This window comes from Dendronephthya gigantea, unplaced genomic scaffold (genome assembly GCF_004324835.1).
Source record: "Dendronephthya gigantea isolate DGI-Jeju-01 unplaced genomic scaffold, DenGig_1.0 000007F, whole genome shotgun sequence".
Classification (NCBI taxonomy): Eukaryota; Metazoa; Cnidaria; class Anthozoa; order Malacalcyonacea; family Nephtheidae; genus Dendronephthya; species Dendronephthya gigantea.
Window position 1 is genome coordinate 2296430 of NW_021163017.1, and position 26849 is coordinate 2323278.

Below are 26849 nucleotides of genomic sequence, written 5' to 3' on the forward strand. Positions count from 1 at the left end.
ACCAGGAAGACTACTAGGTTACCTAGTCCCAGGCCCTGTAAGCGCGTGCTGTTAATTGTGCAGGAAAGGAGTTATGTGACAAGAATGGAACATTTCTGATTTCGTTTATCCCGGAATCTAGAGGCTTTGTTTTCTTGCCAGAGGAATCGCGGGCTCGGGGAACGAGTTTGTGCAACTTGATGATTTACAAGCCGCAAAGCAAACCTGAGCAAGCCAGCATTGAGTCGAGCGAATGGTTATGACTTAAAGAGACGTTTTCATGTCAGTATTCTGATGTAAACAACTGAAGATAAACGGTGAGTGAGTTAAAAATCAATTACTAATTTGTCTTTGGAAAGGATCGTGCATGCGGTAAACTTTGTATAACGTAACATACATAACATACACGACGATATTTGGCAGCAAGGAAGCACTGATGCGTGTGTTTGAACATTTACAAGGGAATTTATTAACTATATACAGTTACGCTTGAACTCTTTCTGCAGAAATAAAATATATTTCATTACTCATTTGAAACGACTTTGAGCCAACCGACAGAATATTCATAATACCTGCAAATTCATCGTCATTTATAATCATGTAGACTTCGTTGTAATAGCATTTCAATGTTATGCAAGTTGCCTAGTTCGTATATTATTAAAGATGGCATGCAATTGCAAAAGAGAGTTAGTAGCACAATTGAGTCCAACTGACTCTGAAATAGGACGCCGGAAATACATAGATAGCGAACGGTATAAACAATTGGCCTTGTTTCTCTGTTGTGGAATAATTAGATTTGTCTCTTGCTCGAATCCTTCATTGACGTATCAGATAAATACATTAATTACCACTGCGGCGTTGATACAGGTTGTATTATTATTGTATCGCTTGTAAATTGTCTTCTAATTATGCGAGCCGACTTAAAGAATAAAGGCCTTGAAATTGGCGTTTACGGCAAATTGCTAACAAACTTTGTGCGTTATTTTAACTCCACTATTTTAGAATGTGCAACAGTTTCGCTTTATAAACGTTCTACAGAAAATCTTGACGTTGAGCAGTGATGAAGCTTACTTAGCCAAACAGTACATACAGCTTCGTAGTTCATGTATTTAGCCACACAGTATTAACTGAAATACAGCTTCGCAGTTTGTGTTTCACGTTTGCCATATAAAATTTAATGCTCGAACGGCTGTAAGTGTACGAAACATTATTTCACTTGCGGTTCTTTATACCGGAATAATGAATATTTAATTTTTTGATACGGCTAAAATATTTGGTTCACAATATTTTCAAGGAAATTTATATGCTAGATAATAAAACCTAGGTTATAGCCCCGTTTACACTACAGTCAATTTATCGGCACGGCACGGCTAAAATTGGTACCCGTACCCAATTTTATTTGTGTTCAGGCTACCAAAACAAAGGCCGAGCATAGATAAAACGGGCACGGGTACCCATTTTAGCCGTGCCGTGCCATTAAATCGAGTGTAGTGTAAACGGGGCTTATACCTTAAATCGCGTCGAATGCAATTCAAACAATAGATAATGCGACGATAAACCTCTAAACCTTATCATCTAGCGAAAATACGACCTATAACCTATAGGCCTAACATATGTAAACATATACATTAAATCTTCATGCATTTCAATATATTATATTTCTAACGTGCTGCAATATTTCTTGTTAACCAGTTTGCCATGGCTGATCGCCCTGAACCACCACAAGCACCAGCTGTGGGTCTCGATGTTGATTTAACAGTTAACAATGAAGGCATAAGATTGAGATTCAGATGCAGCACGGGCGTGGCAGTTTTACTGGGGGTTACAGGCGTCACGCTGGGGGCGCTCTACGGCAAAGAAAGAATTCGACCTGTTATCGAAAGTTTGTTCAAGTCAGTCTTTGGCTTCTGCAAACTCACCCCTGGATCCATTGTTGTTGATGTTGACTGCTTTTCAGCCAAGCGTGTGAAGGAATTACTTGACGATTACAAATGTGGAAAACTTAAAAGACGGTTTGTGGAAGAGCTTCGAAAGATTGATGGCGAGGTCGAAAACTTAAGAATCGTATTTGAACTAAAGGAAACTTTGGAGGTGAACACGAATCGCAAACAAAGGTAAGACACGTTTCAATTCTCTCTGCCATAGTGCAAAAATGTGTTCACTCATCAACCTCGTCCGTGTGTTTTTGTCCCACATAACCTCAATTATTGTAGCTTTGCGAGAGCTGCATACACAATGCGTGTTATACTATTATAATCGACAATTGTTTTTGTTTTCAACAAAGGGATGAAAAGCAATCAGGAAAAGAAGGAGAAGGAACGGCAGGCATGTCTGAACAGGAGGTAATATTATTTCATCGAGTTGATATACTAACGCCTGTATTCAAAAACTTCTGTATTCTCACACGGTACCCGTGAGTGTAAAACAGAAATTCTGTTATTAATTATAATACGATAAAAACTTTCTTAATCATGGAAAGATTTAAAGTAAGACATGAAAAACAAAGTCCTTATTCGAGTGGAAATACCGTTGCATGAAACCGCTACGAAATGATTCAGATCTTCCACTACAAGAGTTTGGCATAGATATCCATACTGGGGAAGATTTGATTTTTCAATTTGGGTTTAAATTTATGTTCATATTCCAATATCTGCGTGTTGCGTTTTCTCGCAGACCAGAAATCATATAGAAACATGGCAGTTCACCAAACCTGCTGTTTAAAAGGATTAAGCTTTAGCGTAGCTAATTGTTTTATGCATAATAATAAACTTCTACCATCGATTCTCACGAATTATTTTCGTATAAACCCTTAAAACGTTTAAACTAACGTTCTAAACCAAAACTTATGTCGCAGTAAACGTCGATAGTGTTTACAATTTTAAACGAAAATATGTATGCGGAAAATAAATGGAACAAGCAGATTTGGACGGACATGTGGACCGGGAGTTTGCCGAAATGAACTGCATGTTTGTTCAAAAAGTCACGTTTCCTTTTTGAAACGTTTCAACCTGTCAATATTGTCTGTTTTAAAAAGTTTTAGCTGATTCAAGATTTCTCTTAGTATTTCTTCACGTAAAATAGTGTGTAGCGATCATTTAGTAGCGATGGGATTTCTATCATTGTGTATCGTTATCATTGTATCACTTCCTTCCAAGTGCATGGTGAATAGAAAGTGTATATGCTTCCTTAGATTTATCGTGTAGCCTTAAACAATGTTAAACCAGCGGATTGTTTTGCGGTGTGTAAATAATTAGCACGCGCTCGTCCTTTACAAGCCGTAAAACTTCCCTAATTGTCAGTCATGAATGAAAGCATTCAAGAGCACAATTTTTTTGCTGATGCTATTTGTTGTTGGCGTTTAAGCTCGTTATTCCTCTACGCTTCTAATAAAGACCCTAAACCTACTCGGAATCACGAATTTATTGAATAAAAATGGACTGTCTTACTTTTTACTTGAATTTTTGGGACTTGAATTTGGCCCCCTTTTTCGACTGATGTTTCCGATACCATTGCCTCCTCTAGTGTTATTTATAATCTCTATGCTAGTACATCTGTGTTCTTTTTCCGTTAAGTGCGTGCAACCATAGGCAGCCCAGAAATATTTCACGTGGCGCTCGCGCGCATGCAAGTCTACTTGGTCTATTATTATGACTTGATCATAATAATAGACCGAACTGTGACTGTAACATTTCTGGGCTGCCTTTGGTGGAACGTGATTCGACTTTCATTATTTTGTTGATTACCAGTCGGCGTGCGCTAATTAGAAACTATGTCGCAAGGAAACAAAGACGGTGAACGCGTTTTCCAATGTAATTTGTGCACGAGGCAATTTGGTTCGGAACGAGGACGGTCGCTACATTTAAATCCGTGCAGGAAAAAACACGCAACTGTTGGAGCGCGCCAACAAGATGGAGAAACATCAGGTATACCTAGTTCTATTGTTATCGATCCGGTTACTCCATCAAGTTTCCAAAATAGCGGATCAACATGTGTTCGGGGCAGCCACACTAAAGATGACCGAAGCAAGTTGTTTATGCTGCCTATGAAGAAGTGCTTTTTGGCGCAAAAATCTGTTTATGTTGCCAAGTGGAGCTGCTAGAAAGTCATACGTCAGGGAACTGGAGAGACTGATTAACGCTTGGAACAGTAACTCAGAGATCTTGCATGATATTTCTTTAAAACTTATTATGATCATGCCTGCTAGGAAGGTTTCAAATGAACAGCTTTCCAAGAACTTCGCTAGTTTCATGTTTCGTCGCAATAGCGTTAATGGCGAGAACACTTGTAACCCAGAGGGTCGTTATTGGAGCAGATCAGACCACCAGCTTAGAGGCCTTCTTAGCGTGTCGCTTAATACCTTTGGACAAGACCCTGGCGTCAGACAAGGTCCTAGAACCACCAAGAACCGTGGCGTCAGACCGATTATCATTGGAGAGGTTCTACGACGGATCATTGGAAAATCAATTGTCTTTGCCCTCAAGCCACAAAATTATGGATAGCGCAGGAGACTTACAGCTATGTACAGGACAACAATCAGGCTTCGAGGCTGCTGTTCACGCCATGTCGGAGATTTTTGAAGAAGAAGAAACAGATGCTGTGTTACTGTTAGACCCCACCAATGCGTTCAATTTCATCAACCGGAAGGTCGTGTTATATAACATTCAGTACATTTGTCCCGCAATGGCTGTTTATACATTCAATTGTTATGTAACAGCTTTGAGATTGTTCGTGCAAGGTGGTAAAGAAATTGCATCAGCGCAAGGTATCACGCAAGCTGATCCGTTAGCCATGCCGTTATACGCCATCGCCTTTACTCCACTCCTGCTCATGATTAAAACTAGCGATGTAAGGCATGTCGCGTATGCGGATGACCTTAGTGGTGCAGGTAAGCTAATGCAACTGCGTGCCTGGTGGGAGAAGATTGTCGTGCATGGTCCGAGTCTTGGTTACTACCCGCGAGCTGATAAATCCTGGTTGATTGTGAAGCCACACCTGGAGCAGACTGCAATTAAGATCTTCGCTGGAATTAATGTACGAATTTAAGGTGAAGAGCATAAGTACCTTGGAGGATATTTTGAATCGGATGACGGAAAATATAAGTATATAACTTCTACCATTTGGTGCCAGCAACTACACGTTTTAAGTGAAATTGCCAAATTCCAACCCCAAGCAGCATACACGGCGTTTATCTCAGGTTTTTGGCACAGATTTACTTACCACATTCGTGTTGTTCCAAGTATCAAGACCGCGATGCAGCTTGTTGACGACACCATCAACCTGAAGCTTCTTCCTGCGCTCCTCGATAACCGTAGCTTGTCCATCCATGAGCGACAATTGATTTTGCTTCCAGCTCGTATGGGAGGTCTTGGTATTCCGATCTTCAACGACATCTATCAAACATTTTCGTTTCCTTGTCTGAACATTTTCATGACCTTAAGCATGTAGGACGGCAACACGACAACGACGTGGTTGGAATACTCCTTTAAATAAATGTTATGATAAAACTTGTTCTATATTATAAAATGTACTAATTTAATGAGATATAAGATGTTGAAAAGATTGTTTTTACGGTTAGGGACAATTCTATAGAGTCTATAATTCGAGGTTACCGTAGCTCTCACTTAATAAACGGCGTTTTGCCGTTGTAAACAGAACGTAGATCACGTCTAAAACTCCCATAGGTATTTAATAATTCATTTCTTTTCAATGAAGCGTTGTATTGATAACTGCCGTCGTCGTGTTCTCGTCCTACATGCTTAATAAGGTCCCTAATTGCACTGATGAAGGCCCGTGTTAACGGACCGAAAGCTTTGCAGTATTAAATACTTACATGGTGTACCTAAAAGCTAATTTATTGCATAAATACTGTTCTAAACCATTCCTACTACTAAATTGAAAAACAACAGAAGTACCAATGGGCTCAGATATACCACAAGAATTTCTGGCACGAGGATAAAAAAATAGAAAAAGGAATTTATATCATGCATTAAGGCCATCATAATTTATATCCATCTAATATTAAAATGGCATCCTTATTTTGTGTAAAAGTATTCATCAAAGCTGAAACAAAGTTAACATAAGACGCTCCAACTTCATGTTCATTTGTAATAATTGAACCTTGCATGACGATCCTTTCCATAGACATAGTTTATATACCAATTTTTTTCATCATTTTGGGTCTTGCAATAAAACACTGTCTATTGTAAATTTGTAATTGAGTCCCACTGGCAAATGGGTATAGTCTGAGCAGATAAAAGCGCCGATAAACACATAGACGACTATGAGCATTGTTTCCCTCGCGATTGTTCACTAAAGAGTTCATGGAGTAAAGACATAATTTAAACTTAACAAACGGCTAAACTTACCGTAAACAATGGTCGAGCGCAGTGTGACGTGACGTACAATAAATAATTTTGACATGATCGGGGCGATCTCTAGCTTAACCCGCCTGAATGCAAACAAATCGAAAATCGAGATTCCACGTCGAAGAGTTATAACTCGGTCAAAGAAATTGGGCACTACAGTAACAGCATAAAGATAGGATGCTGCATGCCTGCGGCAGCCCTAATTATTATCATTCTATTTTTCCCACCCAAAAATCCCAGAATTTTTGTGATGTCTCACGAGAATTCTTAATTTCTTTTTCAAGTACCTTGAGACATTAGAAAGCATCAAAAAGATGGATGGCGAAACAGAAAGGCTTATTGAATTAGCCCAAGAAAGGAGCTACAGAAATATTAACTATAAGCACGATTTGACATATATCCGTGAATTAGAGACAAGTGATGAACACGGAAGAACGATTTTGCACTATGCCGCAGCAGTCAGAAACGAGTATTTTTTAAAACATCTCTGCGATCTCCCCCTTTTCAGTTTCAACGCACAGGATTGTGATGGCAGGAACGCTTTACACCTTGCGTGCATACCTACGGATCACTCTAGTCGACAGAAAAGCTTCACAGAATCATTTCATTCTTTTCGCTTCATCGTTAAGCTTTTACTGTGTTGTTTTAGTGAGTCAAAAGCCATAGATGCCCAAGACAGCGAAGATCGAACTCCACTACATTATGCTGTCATGAGTACGTTCTACGAAGACAATAACGTTGAAGTATTAATAAAAAGGGGCGCGGATATTTGTGTCATGGACGCATATGGTAAAACGCCTCTTGAATATGCTTTGAAATATGGTGGAGCAAAAGCCATGAAGTGTCTTTTGAAACATCATGGAAGAGAAGAAGCGAAGAAGGTGAAAAGCTCGCTAAAGATAACGAGAGACATCAATACCGTGGACGATAAAGGAAGAAACATACTACACAAAGCCGCAGCTTTTGCGAGTCCTGAAGCATTACTTGTACTTCTCGAAACTGGTGTTGACATGAATGCTAGGGATAAAATTGGGAAAACTGCGTTTGATTATGCACTTGAACGTTCGAATGTTGAATCCGCATTGACAATTCTTGATGTTCTATTAGAAAAACAAAGAAAAGAAGAACTTGTTCACTCATCTATTGACCCAATAAGTAAAAATTTCCCGCTGAAAGATACGCATTCTCGGACTATGCTACACCATTCAGTGATTTATTCTAAGCAGAGTGTGTTCAACCTGCTGTTAAGCCAAGGCATGGACATGAACGATCGCGATGATTCAGGAAAGACTCCTCTACATTATGCTTTCGAGCATGGTAACGTTGAGGCCGCCGAGAAACTTCTTGAAGCTGGTGCTAGTGTGGACTTGCAAGATGCAAATGGAAAAACAGTTGTACATTATGCAGCAAAACGCAGCGAAGAAAAGCTGATTAGTTTACTTGTTAGAAGCAAAGCAAACTTGAACGTCCTTGATAATCAATCAAACTCTGGTGTATATTACGCTATAAAGATGCGCAATGTCGCAATCGCCGAGAAACTTGTCAAAGCTGGAGCCAGCGTAGAAGGAAAGGATAGCGAAGGGGGAACAGTTTTACACCTCGCAGCATATAATGGTGATAAAAACCTTTTTGACTTGTTGCTCAAGAATAACGCAAATAAAGTGGAAGAAACCGACAAAAAAGGGAACTCCGTGCTGTTTTACGCCGTCCAGAGGAGTAATGTTGCCATTGCCGAGAAACTTATTGAAGCTGGGGCTACCGTACACGGAAAAAACGACGAAGGGAAAACAGTTTTACATTTTGCTGCAGAAAATAATGGTGATGAAAAACTGACTGATCTGTTGTTGAGAAATAAGGCAAAAGTGAACGATGTCGATGATGCTGCAAACTCTGCCCTCTATTATGTCGTAAGCTTGAACAAGTTAGCCATCGCCGAGAAACTTATCAAAGCAGGAGCCAGGGTAGACGAGAAATGTGCTGAAGGGAAAACAGTTTTACACCTTGCTGCAGAAAAGGTTGATAAAAAACTGATTGATCTGCTGTTGGCAAGTAACGCAAATGTGAACGATATCGACAGTAAAGGAAACTCTGCCCTCTATTATGCCGTCAGCTTGAACAAGTTAGCCATTGCCGAGAAGCTTATCAAAGCAGGAGCCAGAGTAGACGAGAAATATGCTGAAGGAAAAACAGTTTTACACCTTGCTGCAGAAAAGGTTGATAAAAAACTGATTGATCTGCTGTTGGCAAGTAACGCAAATGTGAACGATATCGACAGTAAAGGAAACTCTGCCTTAACTTATGCCGTCAGAAATATAAAAGAAACCCTAAGTTATTCCGTCAGAATGGACATGTTAGCCATCGCCCAAAAACTTATCAAAGCTGGAGCCAGCGTCGATGGGAAAGATAGCGAAGGAAAATCAGTGTTACATATTGCTACAAAAAGAGGTGATAAAAAACTGATTGATCTGCTGTTGGCAAGTAACGCAAATGTGAACGCTATCGACAGTGAAGGAAACTCTGTCTTATCTTATGCTCTCAGAGAGAACATGTTTACCATCGTCAATAAATTTATCAAGGCAGGAGCCAGGGTAGACGAGAAATTTGCTGAAGGGAAAACAGTTTTACACCTTGCGGTAGAAAAGGGTGATGAAACACTGATTGATCTGCTGTTGGCAAGTAACGCAAATGTGAACGCTATCGACAGTGAAGGAAACTCTGTCTTATCTTATGCTATCAGAGAGAACATGTTTGCCATCGTCAATAAATTTATCAAGGCAGGAGCCAGAGTAGACGAGAAATTTGCTGAAGGGAAAACAGTTTTACACCTTGCGGTAGAAAAGGGTGATGAGACACTGATTGATCTGCTGTTGGCAAATAACGCAAATGTGAACGATATCGACAGTAAAGGAAACTCTGCCTTAACTTATGCCGTCAGGGGGTACATGTTTACAATCGTCCATAAACTTACAAAAGCAGGAGCCAGGGTAGAGGAGCAATGTGTTGAAGGACAAACAGTTTTACATTTTGCTGCTGAAATGGGTGATGAAAACCTGATTGATAAGCTGTTGGCAGAAAACGTAAATTTGAATGATATTGACTTAAAAGGAAACTCTGCCCTTCATTATGCCGCTAGGGAATGCAAAATCGCCATCGTCAAGAAACTTATTAAAGCTGGGGCAAGCGTAGAAAGGAAGGATGACAAAGGGCGAACAGTCTTACATATTGCTGCACAACTTAATAATGAAAAATTGATTGATTTGCTGTTGAGAAATAAGGCTAATGTAAATGAAATTGACGATAAAGGAAATTCTGCCTTGTATTTTACCGTCAAGAGATGTAATTTGGTCATCGCCGAGAAACTTGTTAAAGCTGGAGCCAGCATAAGCAGGAAAAATGACGAAGGAAAAACTGTGTTACAAATTGCTGGAGAACGAGGGGATAATCAACTTATTGATGCACTGTTGAAAACATGGGGTATGTGGAATTCAGTATTTAAAATGCTTCGTATGCTTCCTACCAGTTTGTACCAGTTGCGTAGCCCGCTCGATAAGGAGGAGAAGGGGGGTATATAGCATCTATGGGGGTGGGTGATCTCGTGTTCCACATAATTTATTTCATCATTCATCATTACAGTTAATTTCAGCTGATCTTTCATCGTAAAATTCCGAACTTCGGCACTTCCGCAATACATTCCATATTTAGCATGTTGACCCTGAACTTCGCAACGAACTTCCCAACGAACTTGCGAACTTTGGCAGTAGTGGAAGAGTTATCCTCGTGGATGTAGAGGTTTAGGGGAAAGTTCGATGAAGAAACTAATTCAAAATTGTTCTAAACGTTAAAAGCAAACGGGTTTTCCTCAAGGTTGCAGTTGAAATTATTGACAAAAGAACAAGTAGATGACATGTTTCAAAATGAAATTTAATGGCCAGAGGTAAACCCCTTCGCTTTTAACGTTTGGAACATTTTGAATTAGTTTCTTCATCTAACTTTCCCTTAAACGTTGACATTCACGGAGATAACTCTTCCACTACTGCCAAATTGTATGTAAATCGAATTTACGAAATTCCGAATTCGTTTCCGAAGTTTCAGAAATTCCGAAGTTCGCAAATTCGCTGGGAAGCTCATTGCGAAGTTCGCGCTCATTCCATATAATATTATGGAATGTATTCCGGAAGAAACTTCGGAATTTTACGATAAAGGTTAGCTGAAATTAACTGTAAAACCTGCTGTTTTTACCAATTTTACGGTCAGTGAACATTATTATATGATTACGCCTCCCCCACCTATTCATACTGGGAACACCGCTAGTTTTTGGCCAAAACGTTTTTCGTGTGTGCAAACGTTTTTCACTTGCATGCCGTACTATATTTCGAATTATCACATTCTTGTGCCTTTATCAGGGAGATAACAGGGTGACATAAAAACGCAATGTCACTGATATCGCTTTCCGTCCCACTGCAAATATTCAAGATGGCGGCCGCGCAATTGTGTTGACAACCAAATTTATGTTTACTGCACAAGTATCTGGTTTAAATTCGTATAATGAAAACCTAAATTAAGAACTTGAACAGCAAGATGATTAATCGAACAACAATGAGGATAACTGAAGTAAAAAAACTGGCTTTTTGTATCGAAAATGACGACTTTCGTGTACAATTGAATTTCTGTTAACATGCATGTCACACGTCAAGGTAGGAGCCTGGCGGTCTTTTACACTGAAAGACACATCAAGGTCCATTTATTCCTTTAAAAAAGACATTTAAAATCTGGCAAAAAGATTTGAAAGTTACTGCTATAAACCAAAATTATTTAGAAACTGCTATAAACCTAAATATGTGTCAAATTTGAAGCAGAACTGAATAAAGGCACAAGTACGGTATGTGATAAACAGGTTATCACATGATTGGCTCGGTTATATAAGTTTTATCGCCCTCAGAACAATATTACCGATCTCTCGTTCGCTGCGCTCACTCTTCACAATTTGTGATATTGTCCCTCCGGCGATAAAACTAATATCACCTCACCCATCACGTGATAACTTTACCCTTTACGCTCACCTGGAGCGGTTCTTTTCTTATTTTGTCCACTGAGGACTAAATTGTATTTTTTTCCATTCAGTGAGAAGCATCGCGATTTTTAACGAGTTCGTAGCGCAGTCAAAGCATTTTATTTAAGTATTGTTATTTTCTTATAATATTTTAAAACAATTGGATTTCTAACAAATATGGGGTATAGTTGATTCGAACTTTGCCCTCGTAGAAATCTCGAGCTCAAATATAATTGCATTTAATTGCATTTTATTATTGTAGAAATCGCGCGTTCTACGATGGCCTTGTATTTTGTGGTAATTAAAAGTGACTTTTCATTAAACTTTTGATATTTTTAGTTTCAGTTGGTCCAAGCGGAGGTGTTATTCAATTAGTCGACGACGTCACACTTAAATTGGGAGCCGAGTGTGTCCTAGAAGATACAAAAATTACTTTGGTTAATAAAACCCCGGAAGATTTTCCCACTGAGTCATTGCTTGAATTAGGTCTTGTTAAAGTTATTCCTCGTGTTGTTGAATTTCTTCCGAACCACTTGAAATTTTTAAAACCAGCAGTTCTTATGATCAAACTCGAAAGACCTGTCTCTGATTTTGAACTTTTTATCCTACATGGCTCCTACAATAACAGTTACCATAAGATCACGTGGGAAGTTGTGAGCAATAGTATTGAGAGAGACGATGTTGAAGGGGTTTCAAGTGTAAAAATTAACGGCTTCTCTCTGTACAGTTTCATTTTGGCGTTGCGCGGAATGCTGGCTCGAATCTTATGTCACCTCAATTACTCGTTTGTCTGCCGAGCCTATGTCTTGTATCGCAGAATTAGTTCCAAGGGAAGTGTGGATATCGCTGTTGTCCTCGTTAGCGAGTTTGTTGATGACAATAACGAAGACGATATTAAACAGTTGAAGGATCACTTTGAAGGAGGTTATCGCACAGAGGAAAAAGGAAAGCTGGCCTGTGTTAACACTGATCGTCGTTATGAAATAAGTTTAAATTTCACCGAAGTCGAAATCTGTCATTCTTTTGAGATTAACCAAGCTCAACTGGATTCAGATGGGTATGCGATCAACTGTTTTGCTGAATTAGCGAGTCCGGCAAATGGAAATGTTGAAATACGCGAAGAAAGTCAAAATACATTGTTGTGGAAGTTGACTGTATCTGAGATTGCGCAGGAGACGGAAGAGAAAGAAACTGATGGTAGGTTTTTTACTATAATCTAAAAAATGTAGTGCAAACTTTATCGCTATAGAAGAGTACAAGCTGCGATTTTTGGACAGTTTGTTATTTGTCTTGTGAGAAGCAGTTTTGACAAACTGACGTTGATTCAATCATGCAGATTCTTGCGTGAAACATCATCCTAAATGGTAATACTTTAATGATAGGAAGCCCAACAGTCAGGTTTTAATTTGTATGAAATAAGATAAATACAAGTTTTCATTTATCTTAACCGGGCGCCGCAGTACGTATGCTAGAAATACATCCAGGCAGTATCCCCTCGCCATTTTAAAAAAAGCAAAATATTTCCTGAGCTAGCCAGACCTTACCCTCTAAGCTTATATCATGAAATGACTTAAATAAGCCATACGCATAGCTGATGTTTCAAATTTTTCGAAAACAAACACAATAGTAAAGGTGAAGTAAAATCACCAGTATTCCGGCTGCATTTAGTCATTAGCTGCATGTTCGAGTTAATACACACACTAATTCACTATAGCTTAATCTTCAAAACATATAAACAGCACAAATTAGATTTGTTCTGTCACAATACCTGGGTGTAACTCCTACTCTCCGGGCAGAATTAGTATCCTCTCACAATGCTCCGCACCGGCTCGGGGGATTATAGAAGAAGATATGGATTTTATGTTCGAGTGATGAAAAGTTTGTTGGAATTTGTCGTGCCTCGACGCGTGATGTACGAATTCGTCCAATCACAGTTAATAGAATATACATGGGGTTTGGAGACCATATAATACTACAATACAACTCATTAACTATGTTGAGGCACATTTATGCAAAAAATTGTTCCTTTCGCATCACATGTCTATTGTATTTTGCACAGATAAACCAATAGCAATCTTATAATTAACATATTTTTCAAGTCAAGGTTGATGAGCTTAGCAAGACGAATGCCATTGGTACGTTTGGCTAAAATACAATAGACACGTGACGAGAAAGGAACCATTTTTTGCATAAACGTGGACAATAACATAGTTAATGAGTTGTATTGTACTTTTATTTAGTCTCCAAACCATGTACATTCTATTAACTGTGGTCCAATAAGATCACCTTTTTTCTACTATTAAGCCTTTTTTCCACTAGGCGGAATCTTTGTTTTTCTTACATTAGTGCTGCATGGAAGCGCGCAGAAAATTCCGCCTAGTGGGAATGAACCCTTAGTTGAAAAATCGGATAGTTTAACCACGATACAATAATATGATCTTGAATGATATTTACTTTTACTCGATATAGACGTCCAAACAGCTCGACTTTTTTACGGCGTTGCATGCGTGCGTCAGCAAATCCTCTGAAAAGACAACAAAATTCCCAACTGCAATATTCTCTAAAACAATGTTGATACACTTTTTAAAATATCCTTTTTGTGCTTATAACATTGCACTTAATATTATGAATTACATTTTAGTACACAGCACAGAAACGGAACCCATCCAAAAAGGTATGGTGTAACACTGAAGTACTTCTTAAAGCATCTTGCTAATGGCACAGTGTCATTCGAAATCTCGAAGCCTATCCATCTTGGGCAAGATTAACTATTTACGTAATTATTACCTATTATTTATATTTTTGGGTACATTCATTTTGATCAGTTTAAGAAAATTATTTTGTTATCTCGTAGACGTGCGTCGGACCACAAAGCTCACAAACGCTGAAATATGTCGAATAAGCTGTAGACTTGGACTGGACTGGGACAGCCTAGCTGGACTCTTGGATATTCCGTATTATGATCGCGAGGAAATCAGATTCAATTTCGTCAAGTTTTCCTCAAAATCCGAACAAGTTTTCCAACTTTTTAATAATAGTCAGTCCTTTGATCGTAATATTTTGGTAAAGTGCTTAAAAGAAATAAGGCGACAAGATTTAATGGAAGTAATGCTTCCGCATGCGAACGAGGTATTTCATTGCTTGACCTTTTTTTACCGTTATTTATATTTAGCGTGCCAATGCAGTGCATACACCCGTGAAAATTTTCTCGTTCTCGCCCTTCTGTGGTGCCTCAAGAGCGGTAATCGATTCCTTGATATTAACAACAATTCCATATACTTTAGTATAAGTCAGTGAAAAATCCGTCAATAGTTCTTTCCAATAATTACACTAAATTGCCCATGCATATTTTACATATTGACTTGTTTTACTAATTATATTTATCATATAGATATAGAGATTTCTCCACCGAATTAACAGTGAATAAAAATCGTATTGTTAAAATTTGGACCAGTAGGAAACGCGAACGATTTTTCGTCACCTTCAAAAAACTTCACTGCATGGTGACGAAAAGCTGGCTTATCTTCTGTCAACAAGCCAAAAAAATATGACATTAAGCCAAAGAGATGTTCATTTACTTGAAAGCTCCCTCAGAACGAAATGCGAAGAACGAAAAATTGAACAAATCCCAACAACGCCAACGGTACTAAACAAGTACATTTCGAGTTTTTCATGTCAGTTTGCAAGAAAGTCGGCAAGGAGTACGAACCAACTTTATTTAGCTAGCTGTTACAGGACCAAATTCAAAGCCTTTTATATGTTGATAATATTGTTCGGGATAGTTGAGTTTGGCTTTGTCATTTATAAAATATTTTGTGATTTTGAATTTCACTTTGAATGAATAATTTTGTGTTGTTGATTTCATCGAGACATGCTGCCACATGCATGCACTTCCTACTCAAAATATTTATTTTGGGTTTTTTTTCAAGTACGAAATCTCTATATTTAAAAAATAAATAAATTACATCGATCATGGTTAATGCGTGCGTACGATTTTTATTCACTCCTTGTGGAATATGCTCGCTCGTTCGTTTTAGGATATCTCACAACTCGTGAATAAAAATCGTACGCACGCATTAACCATGAAATAATCTCTTTTTACTGGTTCCAATTGCAAGCTAAAAGTTATAAGAAAGACAGTCTCTCCATAATAATCTACATAAAAAACGTCAAAAATGCGACAAACTGAATATGTTACAGGCATGGTGAAATATTGATTTTCTTCCAGGCGCAGACTCAAACTGAGGACGTGGAAACCCGATCATTGCAAACTAAGGATTCTGACGACGATCAGTTGATTAAAACGCGTCTTTCTTCTCGAGAATTGTACAGACTAAGTCGAGGCATTGTTGTTGACTGGGAAAATCTTGCTGGTCTTCTGGACATACCTGTGGAAGACAGAAATATCATTCGCACTAGTAATAAATACCATGATGGCCGCAGTCGAGCTGAGAAAATGCTATCGATTTTTAACCGTCGGGAAGATTTCTCACGTGAAAAACTAGTTCGCTGCTTGGAGGAAATTGGGCAGCTTGAATTGATAGAGCCAATCTTAAGTGGGGAGTGGAGAAACGTATGAAGAAGATTAGTTATCTTTGTGGTAAGTTATTTTGTATTAAACCAGTGTTTTAATTGCTTGCCGAAAAATGCACGTGGGGCATATCCGCGAGAAAAACCTGTAAATTCGGATCGTTTGTCGTTCGATCCAGATTGCACTTTCTTCGCTTTATGTCGCTCTCTCTGTTTTTCAGGTGTTTAGATGCGTTGTCGACGGTGACAAAATATTAAAAATTTAGTAGAAGTCCTTCGCAGTGGATACTAGTATAATTAAATAGATATGATTAGTTAGAGAAACAAAAGCGAAGGAGACATGAAATCTGTAGGCTAAATCATTGTTTGGTAATCTCAGAGGTTCAATTCATGTCAAAGTACCCAACTTTTATCAGTTAGCATTAAAATTTTTAAATTTTACATTTTTCAAACCTAAAAGTCCCCGGCTGGGTAATTGCGAATACAGTTTCTAAGTACGCGCAGTTTCATGCATTATACTCACTCACGCATACTCATTACCGGAAAATGCCTCTGTAGGGGCTGTTTACCTGTTCCCGCTCAGCCGATATTTAACGAAGCGTGAGATGATTTTAAGGTATTGAAATTCGTATATAACATCAACCTGGTAGTCTGTAGTCATCAAAACAATCGCATCTCCGGTTTCATAAAAACTTTTTAAAGCCTTAAAATTCATCTTACGCCTCGTTATATACGTCTCGGGTAACTGTGCTCACGTTTACAACCCTTGCGAGAACGTGTTTGTCCCGGATGAACCAAGGAGACGAGCTGCTGTACTGTAAAGTATAAACACTGCAGAAAGGTGGGGGTTTATTGTGTAACCTGATGTTTTGCAATTTTTATACCAAACTGCCATCACCAGTGTAGCTTGAAATCAAAGATGGCTGCAATTAAAGCAAATGTATCAGTCATTTAGTCAACGCTGATTTTATATCTATCTAACGTAGTCAACTGTAAAATAAACGGTGAGTTAATTTTATCATATTTTATATATTGAAGCAAACACTAATTAGTCGTCAGAATGTGTGTACATGCGGTGAATGTTGTACAGCAAACATGGCATTTTTGCCGTGAGAATGATCCGATCGAGAGTATAAGGAAATTTGTATACAAGGGCCTGCGACGGAGGTTGTGATTTTGGCATTAATTATATATCTTGTGTAATCTTTGGCAATTAATTGCACCCTTTGCGAGTTGTAATTTCACTCTTTCTCATAGCCAATAAAAATCACTCTACATACAACTAGCCAATCACCGTGAATCAGGATACAAAATATGAACTTAAATTATTCTAAATTTTAATAATTTCAAATTGTGATATTTAACCCAGCATTGTGATAAAATTTAACAATTGTATTGAAGTTCTATAAATTGTATATATCTTTTGATTACAGTTGATCCCCGAGCCGGCGCGAAGCGCCGTGCGAGGGTACTAATTCCACTGGGAGATTTATTACACCCGGGTATTGTGACAGAACATAGCGGAATCCAAAGTTGCTCAAATTCTATGTCGTGGACCGTGGACGTTCAATGGTCATGGTACTTGTGCGCATGCGTGAAATGCGAACGAGTGTAGACTGGTAATCAACGAACGTTCTGATTGGCTAAGACAGAAAGTTTGTAATTCAATGAGAACGTCAGCAATTTAACTGTCATTTCGTAAACATTTTTGTAAAAGCGTTTCATAAACTTTGTGCAAAGAAAGTAAAACGAGAAGAAACAAGATATATGAAGCATGACAGATAGCAAAGATGAACGTGGATGCAGTCAAAACAAAGCCGTGTAAGAGGAATAATTCATAATCTGCAAGCTTATAAATGTTTTCAAAGACAAAGGGTACGTGTTTACTTTGTTTATCTCGTACTTGTTTCGCGGTAAGAATGAGCCGTATTTGTATACTTTTCAGCTTTGTATGCCGTTCATTTGTTAAATTTTCAGCTTTTTCTGCAAACGCATAAACCTGTGAAGGGCTATTACACCTTTGCTTTAACTTCAAAAAGTGTTTTTGAAAGTGTAATTTGAATTTTGGTATCAAAAATACACACTATATTTATAAAGTATACTGAAACTTTTAGCCGCCGGCGTTGACTGCAATTACAGAATAAAATAACATTTGAAGTTTTTTCTTTGTCTGTGAAGATTTTGTACTGTTTTAATCGTTTGAAACTTCGATTTTAAACCGTTACTTAATTGCTGGCATGGTATAATGCAGCAAAATTGAACGGGCAATGTTTACACTAGCTTTGTGATTATTTTTGTATTGAATGATGGAAACTTTAAGACTGATTTGAGTTTTGTGTCATTTCATAATATAAGTTTAGGTCAGGTTAACGGTTAACTCAGGAAATTGTGTACTTGGTTTGAAATAGCGAGGGGTTGCTGCATGCATGTATTTCTAGTATATGATTAATAAGCAATAAAACGAATTAAGTCCTGCAGTTAATGCCAAAGTCATACTTATTTGCACTCATTTACTATTATCAATCATGCAAATAGTATACAGGATGTTCCAAAAACCCCCAAAGTCAGAGACTGCACACAGGCCATTGAAATCACCCAAAACAATGCAATAGTTAGAGTTTGAATGAGTTTGAACCCACAAGTGTATAAATGTTTGACTTATGCATTTTATGCATGAGGACGGTAAAATTTATTTGTACTCACAAATTATTTTTATTACCAATATTTACACTTTACAAATATAGATTCCAATATTTACATTTACAACTCAAGCACCAAAAACGTCGACATGTCCCTCTTTAGATAATTTTCAATCTTTGTATTTAGCATTTTATCATTTGCGTCAATCCGAACATGAAAAAATTCGTCAAAAAGTCATTTAAACTTTCACAATACGTGATTATTTGAATAGTTATGTGTTTTTGGGACACAATGTAGTCGTGGATCGTATCGATAATATTATTTTATCGAGATAATGCTTAGTATCATGCTCTTGGAGTCTTGCGAAATTGTATAAATCTGAATTTTCAATTTGAAATATCTGCTATGCGTACTTTTTGGGGTCACAAAACAGGTTAACCACCCCCCCCTGCAATTTAAACCAATCTTCAGCGCATTCGATCTATAATAACAACCCTAAACAGCTGATAAACCAAACCGACTTATTGATATGGGATTGTTTTATTTTGTCTGCCATGTTTTTTTATAAGACCACCTTGAGAGACACGCTACACGATGTGTTCTGTTAACTGTGAAATTACTCAGGTGTCCCAGCGGATTTGCACCCACCTAAAAATTGACCCTGGCGCTTACGCGAATTTATGTTATAAAGAATAAACGACTAAAATCCATTTGAGAATCCAACGTTAGAAGAATCTTAGATTGCACCATTGCATCAGATTGCACTCTGAAGAGTGCAATTGCACCATACATTTTGTTCCATTGAACTCTTTATGCTTTGAGTAAATACCATCTGTCAAAATGCTTCTCGCAACCGTGGACGCAATTTATTAACATTTCTGAACTTATTGAAGATTCAGACGCTGAAAATACGAAAAAGACCGGTAAAATACGCCGTTTTTCGTATGAATTCGTTTTGTGTATGTGGTTGTGTATTTAAATTTGATCCATAGAGTACGTTCGTTATCCAAAAATTCTTGTTGAAAAGTGACAGTCTATTTTGGTATTTCATATTTTCATCTTTCACCTCGTGAAAATATTCTTACCATTGCACTAATAAACATTTGTTATTCGCATACTATATAAATGATATAATAGATTAACTTTTACGCCCAATTTCACCTATCTTGTTATAAAATCTCAATAGGTATCTCAATAACTTCGATCGAGACAGTTAATTTCAACTTCGCCTCGGTTCATTATTCAGCGATATTCACCTCACTGTCGGTGAATAGCTGTTAAATAATCGTTGGAAATCTTAAGTCGGTTTTTGAGATTGTCTATTCTATTACTCAGAAATTCCGGCCTCAGTAGGCGCCCCCTATGCTAAATGTGTCTTTGGATTCCCACGTTATTCTTGTAGGTCACCACTGGATTGGGATAGGAATACAGTTTACAGTTTGATTAAGGTATTAGTAAGTTATCACTTGTAAGACACAGATTTGGTGGATCAGCTTGCATTATGGGGTCCAAACCGCAGTCGATGCGTGCCGATTATTATATTAAGTAAGCCATCGTGCTACGTTCCGGAAAACAATTCGCTTGACGGGAGACGACGTTAAATGTGCCTTGTCTCCTCTCTTTCCTTTGCCTGAGTTTTTTAATTTTTCCTGTGTCTGTGCATTTCCTTTGTCTGAATAAGGAAACGTCAGCAATCGAGCGGTTAATCGATTGTCTTGCAGGGCCGCGGTTGTATCAAGCCCGTTTAGCTTAAACGGTGGATAAGACAAAATTAGGTAACACACTCCTAAATCTCTATTTAAACAGCCAACTTAAATAATACGCACTGAATATGTAGTTGGAAACATTGTCGAGCTTGATATAACCAGCCCCAATTCAAAACTTTGTATTCTGTTTGCTATACTTCTAGAGTTTTTGAATGAAAATAGGAATAAGAATCAACTATTAATTTGCGGGGGAGTAGAGGCGAGAGACCTGAATATGTAAGCAGTCTGGGCTCCAGTCCACTACATCCGTTGACTGGAGCACATTAATCTCATGTCTTGCAAATTGCAAACCAGACTGCCAATATTGGGTATCAAAGATTGCTATGACTTTAAGATACGTTTTCACGTATTCTAAAGCCGACAACTGGCTATAAACGGTGAGTGAAGTTGTTTATTCGATCACACACAAATATCTTACTTTCAATATTCACTTGGAAACCGCTTCCCGCTGCAATATAATTTGTAGCTATCGTGAATGCTAATTGCTATGAGAATGAATACGAATATCATCTTTATTGCAAATTGAGGTCTGCTCCAGGGAGAACTCTCTCACAACAGTGATTTTCAGAGAGGTCCTGGAAAAGCCTAAATACAGATAAAGTCGGATATATATTATTACCAATCCTAAATTCCTTATGAGATCTATAAACAATCTATAACATATGAAAGTTTAGCTAAAAAGTTTGAATATCATTTGAGTTCCTAAGTCCACTCCATTCCTTGACGGCCTGATACTCAAGCTTTTGTTTACCCCAGTTTTTGCTTACTTTAGGAAGGTTATTTTTACTTCTAGTATTGTACTTATGAACATCAGATTTCTTAAAAAATGCCAAACTATGTGATGTTAAATTGTTAAGGCATTTAAAAATATGTAGACATCTGTGGTATCTACGGCGATACTCAAGTCGAATCCAGCATAGAGCTTGAAGAGCATCCGATCACTTGCTGATGACTACAATTGTCTATCTATATAAGATAAGTCTTGCTGGCTTATTTTGCAGTATCTGCAAATGACTCATAGCTTCTACATCATTCTTGTCCCCCCAGACGACGTCTGCATAATCGAAAATTGGAAGGATTAAACTATTATAAAAGAGGAGACGAGCATTAAAAGGGAGCAAGTGTTTTATCCTACGCGAAAGGCCTGGGTGCTGACTGTTTTTACAAGAGATAATATCAATATGATCTTTCCAAGTAAAATTAGATGAAAGAATTACACCTATATAAGTACTTAAATGTATCAATATACACTAGATTATTACTTTATCATAAACTGTGATAGATAACTGAGCCAACTTGTTAATTTTTCTGCTGCTACCAATAAGCATAGATTTACTCTTGTCTAGAGTTAAAGAAAGCTTGTCGTAGTTAAGCCAATCAGCTATTCTATTTAAATCAGAATTAAGGTTTTCTTGCAAATCATCAACAGATGAGGAAAAACAATACAAGACAGTATCATCAGCATAAAGTGATGTATTACAGTGCTTGGTTACACTTGGTAGCTCATTGACATAGATGGTAAATTGGAGAGGGCCAAGTATACTTCCTTGCGGTAGCTGATATGTAATAGGCAGGGCGTCAGACGGCTCACTCCCACAAGATGTACGTTGCAATCTATTGCTAAGATAAGACTTGAACAAAGAGAGTGTATCAGGCAAGACACCAAATAAATATATAGACAGCAAGATCACATGGTCTACCGTGTCGAACGCTTTCGACAAGTCGAGAAATACAGCTCCACACACCTTTCCACGCTCCATATTACCCAGAACTTCATCATGAAAACTTGTTGACAGTAGAACGTTTCGGATGGAATCCAAACTGTCTTTTATGAGGCTGTTATCGATTAAATACTGATGAAGATGTAAATGAACAGCTCTCTCGAGGATCTTGCTCAATGTCGGCAAGATTTATATGGGCCTGTAATTTGAAATATCAGTGTGATCCCCTGACTTGAAAAGTGCAGTGACTTTAGCTGATTTCCAAGTTCTAGGGAATTTTTAAAGGTTCAACAAATATGTGATAGTAGGGCATATAAAAGATGCAGCGCATTTCAGTAGCCGTTCGAGCGGATCGGCCACTGCGGTGATCACTTGCGTGAAGTCCATCGGAGAAAATATGCATGTGGTTTTACGTGGGTTGTACTATCAGGTGTTATGCATTGCAAAACAGACAGTTCACAATAGAAGCAAATATATGACCATAACAGAAAGGTGCGTTTATGGATCTGGTTTTTCATAATTGGAAATAACGGTGAGTGAGTTTGTATATCATTAGGTATATGGTTTGTCTATTTTATTTACTTTGGATAAGCTTTATATTGCATAAGAAACATGATATTTTCACCGTCTTGAACGGATGGCTGTGGGCGGATTTGGCATGCACGTAAAGTAAAAATTGCTTCTAAAACTAAATACTAAAGTTTAAATACTGCATGAACAATCGCTAGGGAAGAGGGTCAGTTGCCTTTGCTGTTCTCAGTCCATGGCATGAAGAGCTATGCTTTCTAAAAATTGTGCTCCCTATTACCGGTCGTTTTAAGTGTAGTTTACAAACCATATTCGTTGTTCAGAAACGTCTTCAAATGATATCTTTAAAGTTTAAATACTGATACAGCTATCATTTCGCCTAGTTTTGGTTCTCGTTTGAGACTATGCTACTTCCTCTATATGCATACAAGTTTCTTTTATGTATAATAAATCCCCCAATTAAGACGAGGCTACGAGCTTGAGTTGTTGAAGCGATTTTTTGTCTATAGTTTGCATTCGCACATGATATATAGCTAGTTAATTATCGAGGCACAGTGGTTTGTCTTGGACTCCCTGCCATCAAGGTGGGATTAATACTCTGTGTAAATAAGCTGTTTTGCATGGGTTTGTCATCAGATATTTTGCATTACAAACCAGAAAGGCAGAAATTGGAATCAAATTTGACCGTGGAGAATAGCGCGCTTTGAATCTTCTTTTCTGGTATACCTGATTGGAAATAACGGTGAGTGAGTTTGTGATGTCACAAAGGATAAGATTTGTCTCTTCATTGATTGTAGATTAAGCTTATATGTTGGAGAAAAAACTTAATATTTTTACCGTCACGAATTAAGAGATGGTCGAGACAGCGAAATCAGCATGCTATATAGTAAGAGTAATTCATCAATGTAGTTCAACTCTTGATAATCGTACAAAATTTATCCTTTTATACATGTATATAAAAGGGTAGATTCGATTGAGTTTGAGTGTGTCCGAGCTTTTAACATACGGGCGTACGATTCGTATAGCGGTATAATTTCGGCTCACTATGGTTCACAGCATCTAACAGTAAATGCATTTTGTTCTCACGCACCGGCTATATATATTCATGACCTCAACTTTCTTGATAGCAGCTTGATATCCCATATGCTGTAAGAATATCAGTCATAGCAGCATTATACAACATATAGACAGTCTCTGCATGCATGTACATTATATTTTTGGGCTTTCTGAAAGGCTAATAATAGTGAAATAGCTACTTAATATTTTAATTTCGTATAATTATAACACAGAATGTTTTGGGATCGAGAAATGCGGTTGTTAAACAAAATATCTTGAAAATGAAAGGAAGAAACCCCCAGTAAACTGTGATTTTAATTTGTATAACTTAATTTTCTGCGATAATTTTTTGTCTCTCACGATTTAAGCGACGATCGTATCATGCCAAGTCATCAGAGCAATCCAAAACACCATGCATTTATAAATTTGAAAGTATATATGCACTCTCCGGAGACACCCGCTGTAGTGCCACGTATAGCTGTCTTGAATTATTATTTTAATTGTTTTTTACAAAGTACCAAGGAGATTTAAATTAGTAATGCTTGATAACTAAACGCATATATAGGAGACTTGCATGTAGGCTACATTGTTTTTTTGGCGATCCAATGGACGACTTGCGCTTTAGACTAATTTTTGATCGAAGTAACTAGAAGAAAATAAATCATCACAACTAGAAAGATCTTACTTAAATTAGTGCAAATGCAAAGTTTGCCAGCGAAATTTTGTAAAATACAGAAATATAGCCATGGGAAGTTGCCATATTTTGTATACTTTTGTATTACGTGCGGAAATGTGTAGCTAATTTAGTTACACACTTCTGGCCGTAATGCAAAAGTATACAAAATTCGTCAACTTCGCATGGCTATATTTTCCGTAATTTACAACAATTCGCAGCCAAACTTGGCAGTTTTACTAATTTTAGTAAGTTCTTTCAGAAAATGTCCTTTTTATTGCCGAGGTAAGAAATTAGTCTAAAGCGCAAGTCGTCCATAAGAATGGTTTGCTTAATTGCTGCAGCGAAAGGAATATGTTTAATTATACCCTCGTTTTTAAACGCTAAGGAAAACCACACTAGACTTAGCTATATTATTTATAGCGACTTGATATCCTATATGTTGTAATTAGAATATCATAGCAGCATATAGAAGCAACATATAGACAGTCCCTGCATGCATGCATGCATGTATATTATTTTTTGGACTTTCTAAAATGCTAATATTAGTGATATAGCTGCTTAATATATTTAAGGTCGTATATAACGCAGAATGTTTTGTACTCATGAAATGCGGTAGTTACAGAAGGGAGAAAAGGGAGAAACCTCAGTAAACTGTGATTTTGCATTAATTTATCGTCTGTCACGATCGAAGCGACGATCTTCGTTAGACGAAGTCTACAGATGCAGTACATGCAATAACACCACTTAAATTTGAAAGAATGCCCTTTCCGGAGACACCCGTTGTGCTGCGTTGCTGCATGCATGTATTTCTAGTAACAATAATTATAGTAATCAGGACCCAAATTAATTAACCTTTTAACATTTTCTATACACAATATGCAATATATATTATATACTACCCACAGATCCAAATTTGTGTATATTAATATATATATATATATATATATATATATATATATATATATATATATATATATATATATATATATACATATATATATCAACAAATTACAATCTTTAAATTTTATTTCGCTACACCGTGTTTCATGTACTTATACCGTGTACGATCAGACGATTACCAAGATTGTAATTAAGATTGTAATTTGTTGATTAAGTTATCTGCTCTACTATTGTATTGGTATTGAGCACTCTGATTTACTACGCACAGATCCAAATTTGCGTATATATATATATATATATATATATATATATATATATATATATATATATATATATATATATATATATATATATATATACAGTCGTTATCAAAAAGGTTGTCATATTGAAACATATATAAATACGTAAATATCAGTCACGTGATTTTACTGCATACGTTAATTTTATAGGAAATCCGTGAAAATTTTTATTAAAAATTTCATAAATATAATAGTAAGGTTAACAATATTGATAATAATAAAGAAACAAGACAAAAACGAGCGAAATAAACAATCTTTAATGCTCACGTGATTGATATTTATATATTTGTATATATATTGATAGGGACAACCTTTTTGATAACGACTGTATATATATATATATATATATATATATAATTATATATATATATATACATATATTTATATATATATTGAATACAGTTATACAGAAATAAGTACAAATCTACTATTTCTGATGCATCGGTGGAAATGACTTCTTCACAAAAATTGCGGTAAATACAAACCATGTCTTATCGGTAGAACATGCGTTTCTGTAGATCTTATATCATCAGTTCGGTCAAAGTCAACTACATAGGCCCGTAAAATGACCACAGGTAGGTGTAATGATTGTTTTATTTTGGAAAAAACAAACTAAGGTACATATTTGAGACACCCTGCGGATCTGCATAGCTGTGCTAAGATTTTATCTAATTATTATATGTTGAGATAACCTCCTCAAACTGGGACAAATTCAAGATGCTACTGTAGGTACTTGTGCTGTCATTTAAGGGGAATATTACAAGCATTGCTGACAAGATAGCCCAAATAGAATCTATTATACAGGTTTTAACTAAATGAGGGAGCTATATAAGGACGCCTATTAATGAAGTCATGTATGTAGTAAATTGATCACAAGCTGTGCTCTATTTCAAGCTGTGTTCTAGATGTTGAAAACCTATTAACTTTTGAGATGAATAATTTCAAATATAATATTTTATACTTTGGCGTGCGAGCGAGGGTACCAATTCCACCCGCGAGATTCCATTTTATCCCTTTAGAACCCTCTTTATTCTATAGTCATGCAACGACTTCTTTTGCGAAAACAAAAAGAAATTTGGCAATATAATTTGATCGAATTTATAGTTTTTTATGGTTGATATGATCGTCTATGAGCGCTGTAGCAGCAGATTGAAGTCGAGTTTATTTCAACCAACCCTTCCACTTCTCTAACGCAAATTATTTTGTTCACGCTATTTTCTAGGGAATTTGCTGGCTGAAATTTTTTCCGGTCGAATGCAATTCAAACAATACATAACGAGAAGATATACCTGATTAATTAATTGTCATCTCTGTTATCTCACTGTTCAAATTGCATTCG

At 37.1% G+C, this 26849-nt stretch overlaps 1 protein-coding gene across 1 annotated transcript in view; it reads left to right on the top strand.

Annotated features, from left to right (window-relative positions):
- The first annotated feature begins 213 nt into the window (after positions 1–213).
- Positions 214–26849, top strand: part of LOC114517185 — a 98807-nt gene continuing 72171 nt past the window's right edge. Inside the window, exons 1-4 of the mRNA XM_028536844.1 lie at positions 214–296; positions 1672–2093; positions 2264–2321; positions 6629–9169. Coding sequence (XP_028392645.1) covers positions 1678–2093; positions 2264–2321; positions 6629–9169 — 3015 coding nt within the window. The 5' untranslated portion in view covers positions 214–296; positions 1672–1677. The remainder of the gene's footprint in view (positions 297–1671; positions 2094–2263; positions 2322–6628; positions 9170–26849) is intronic.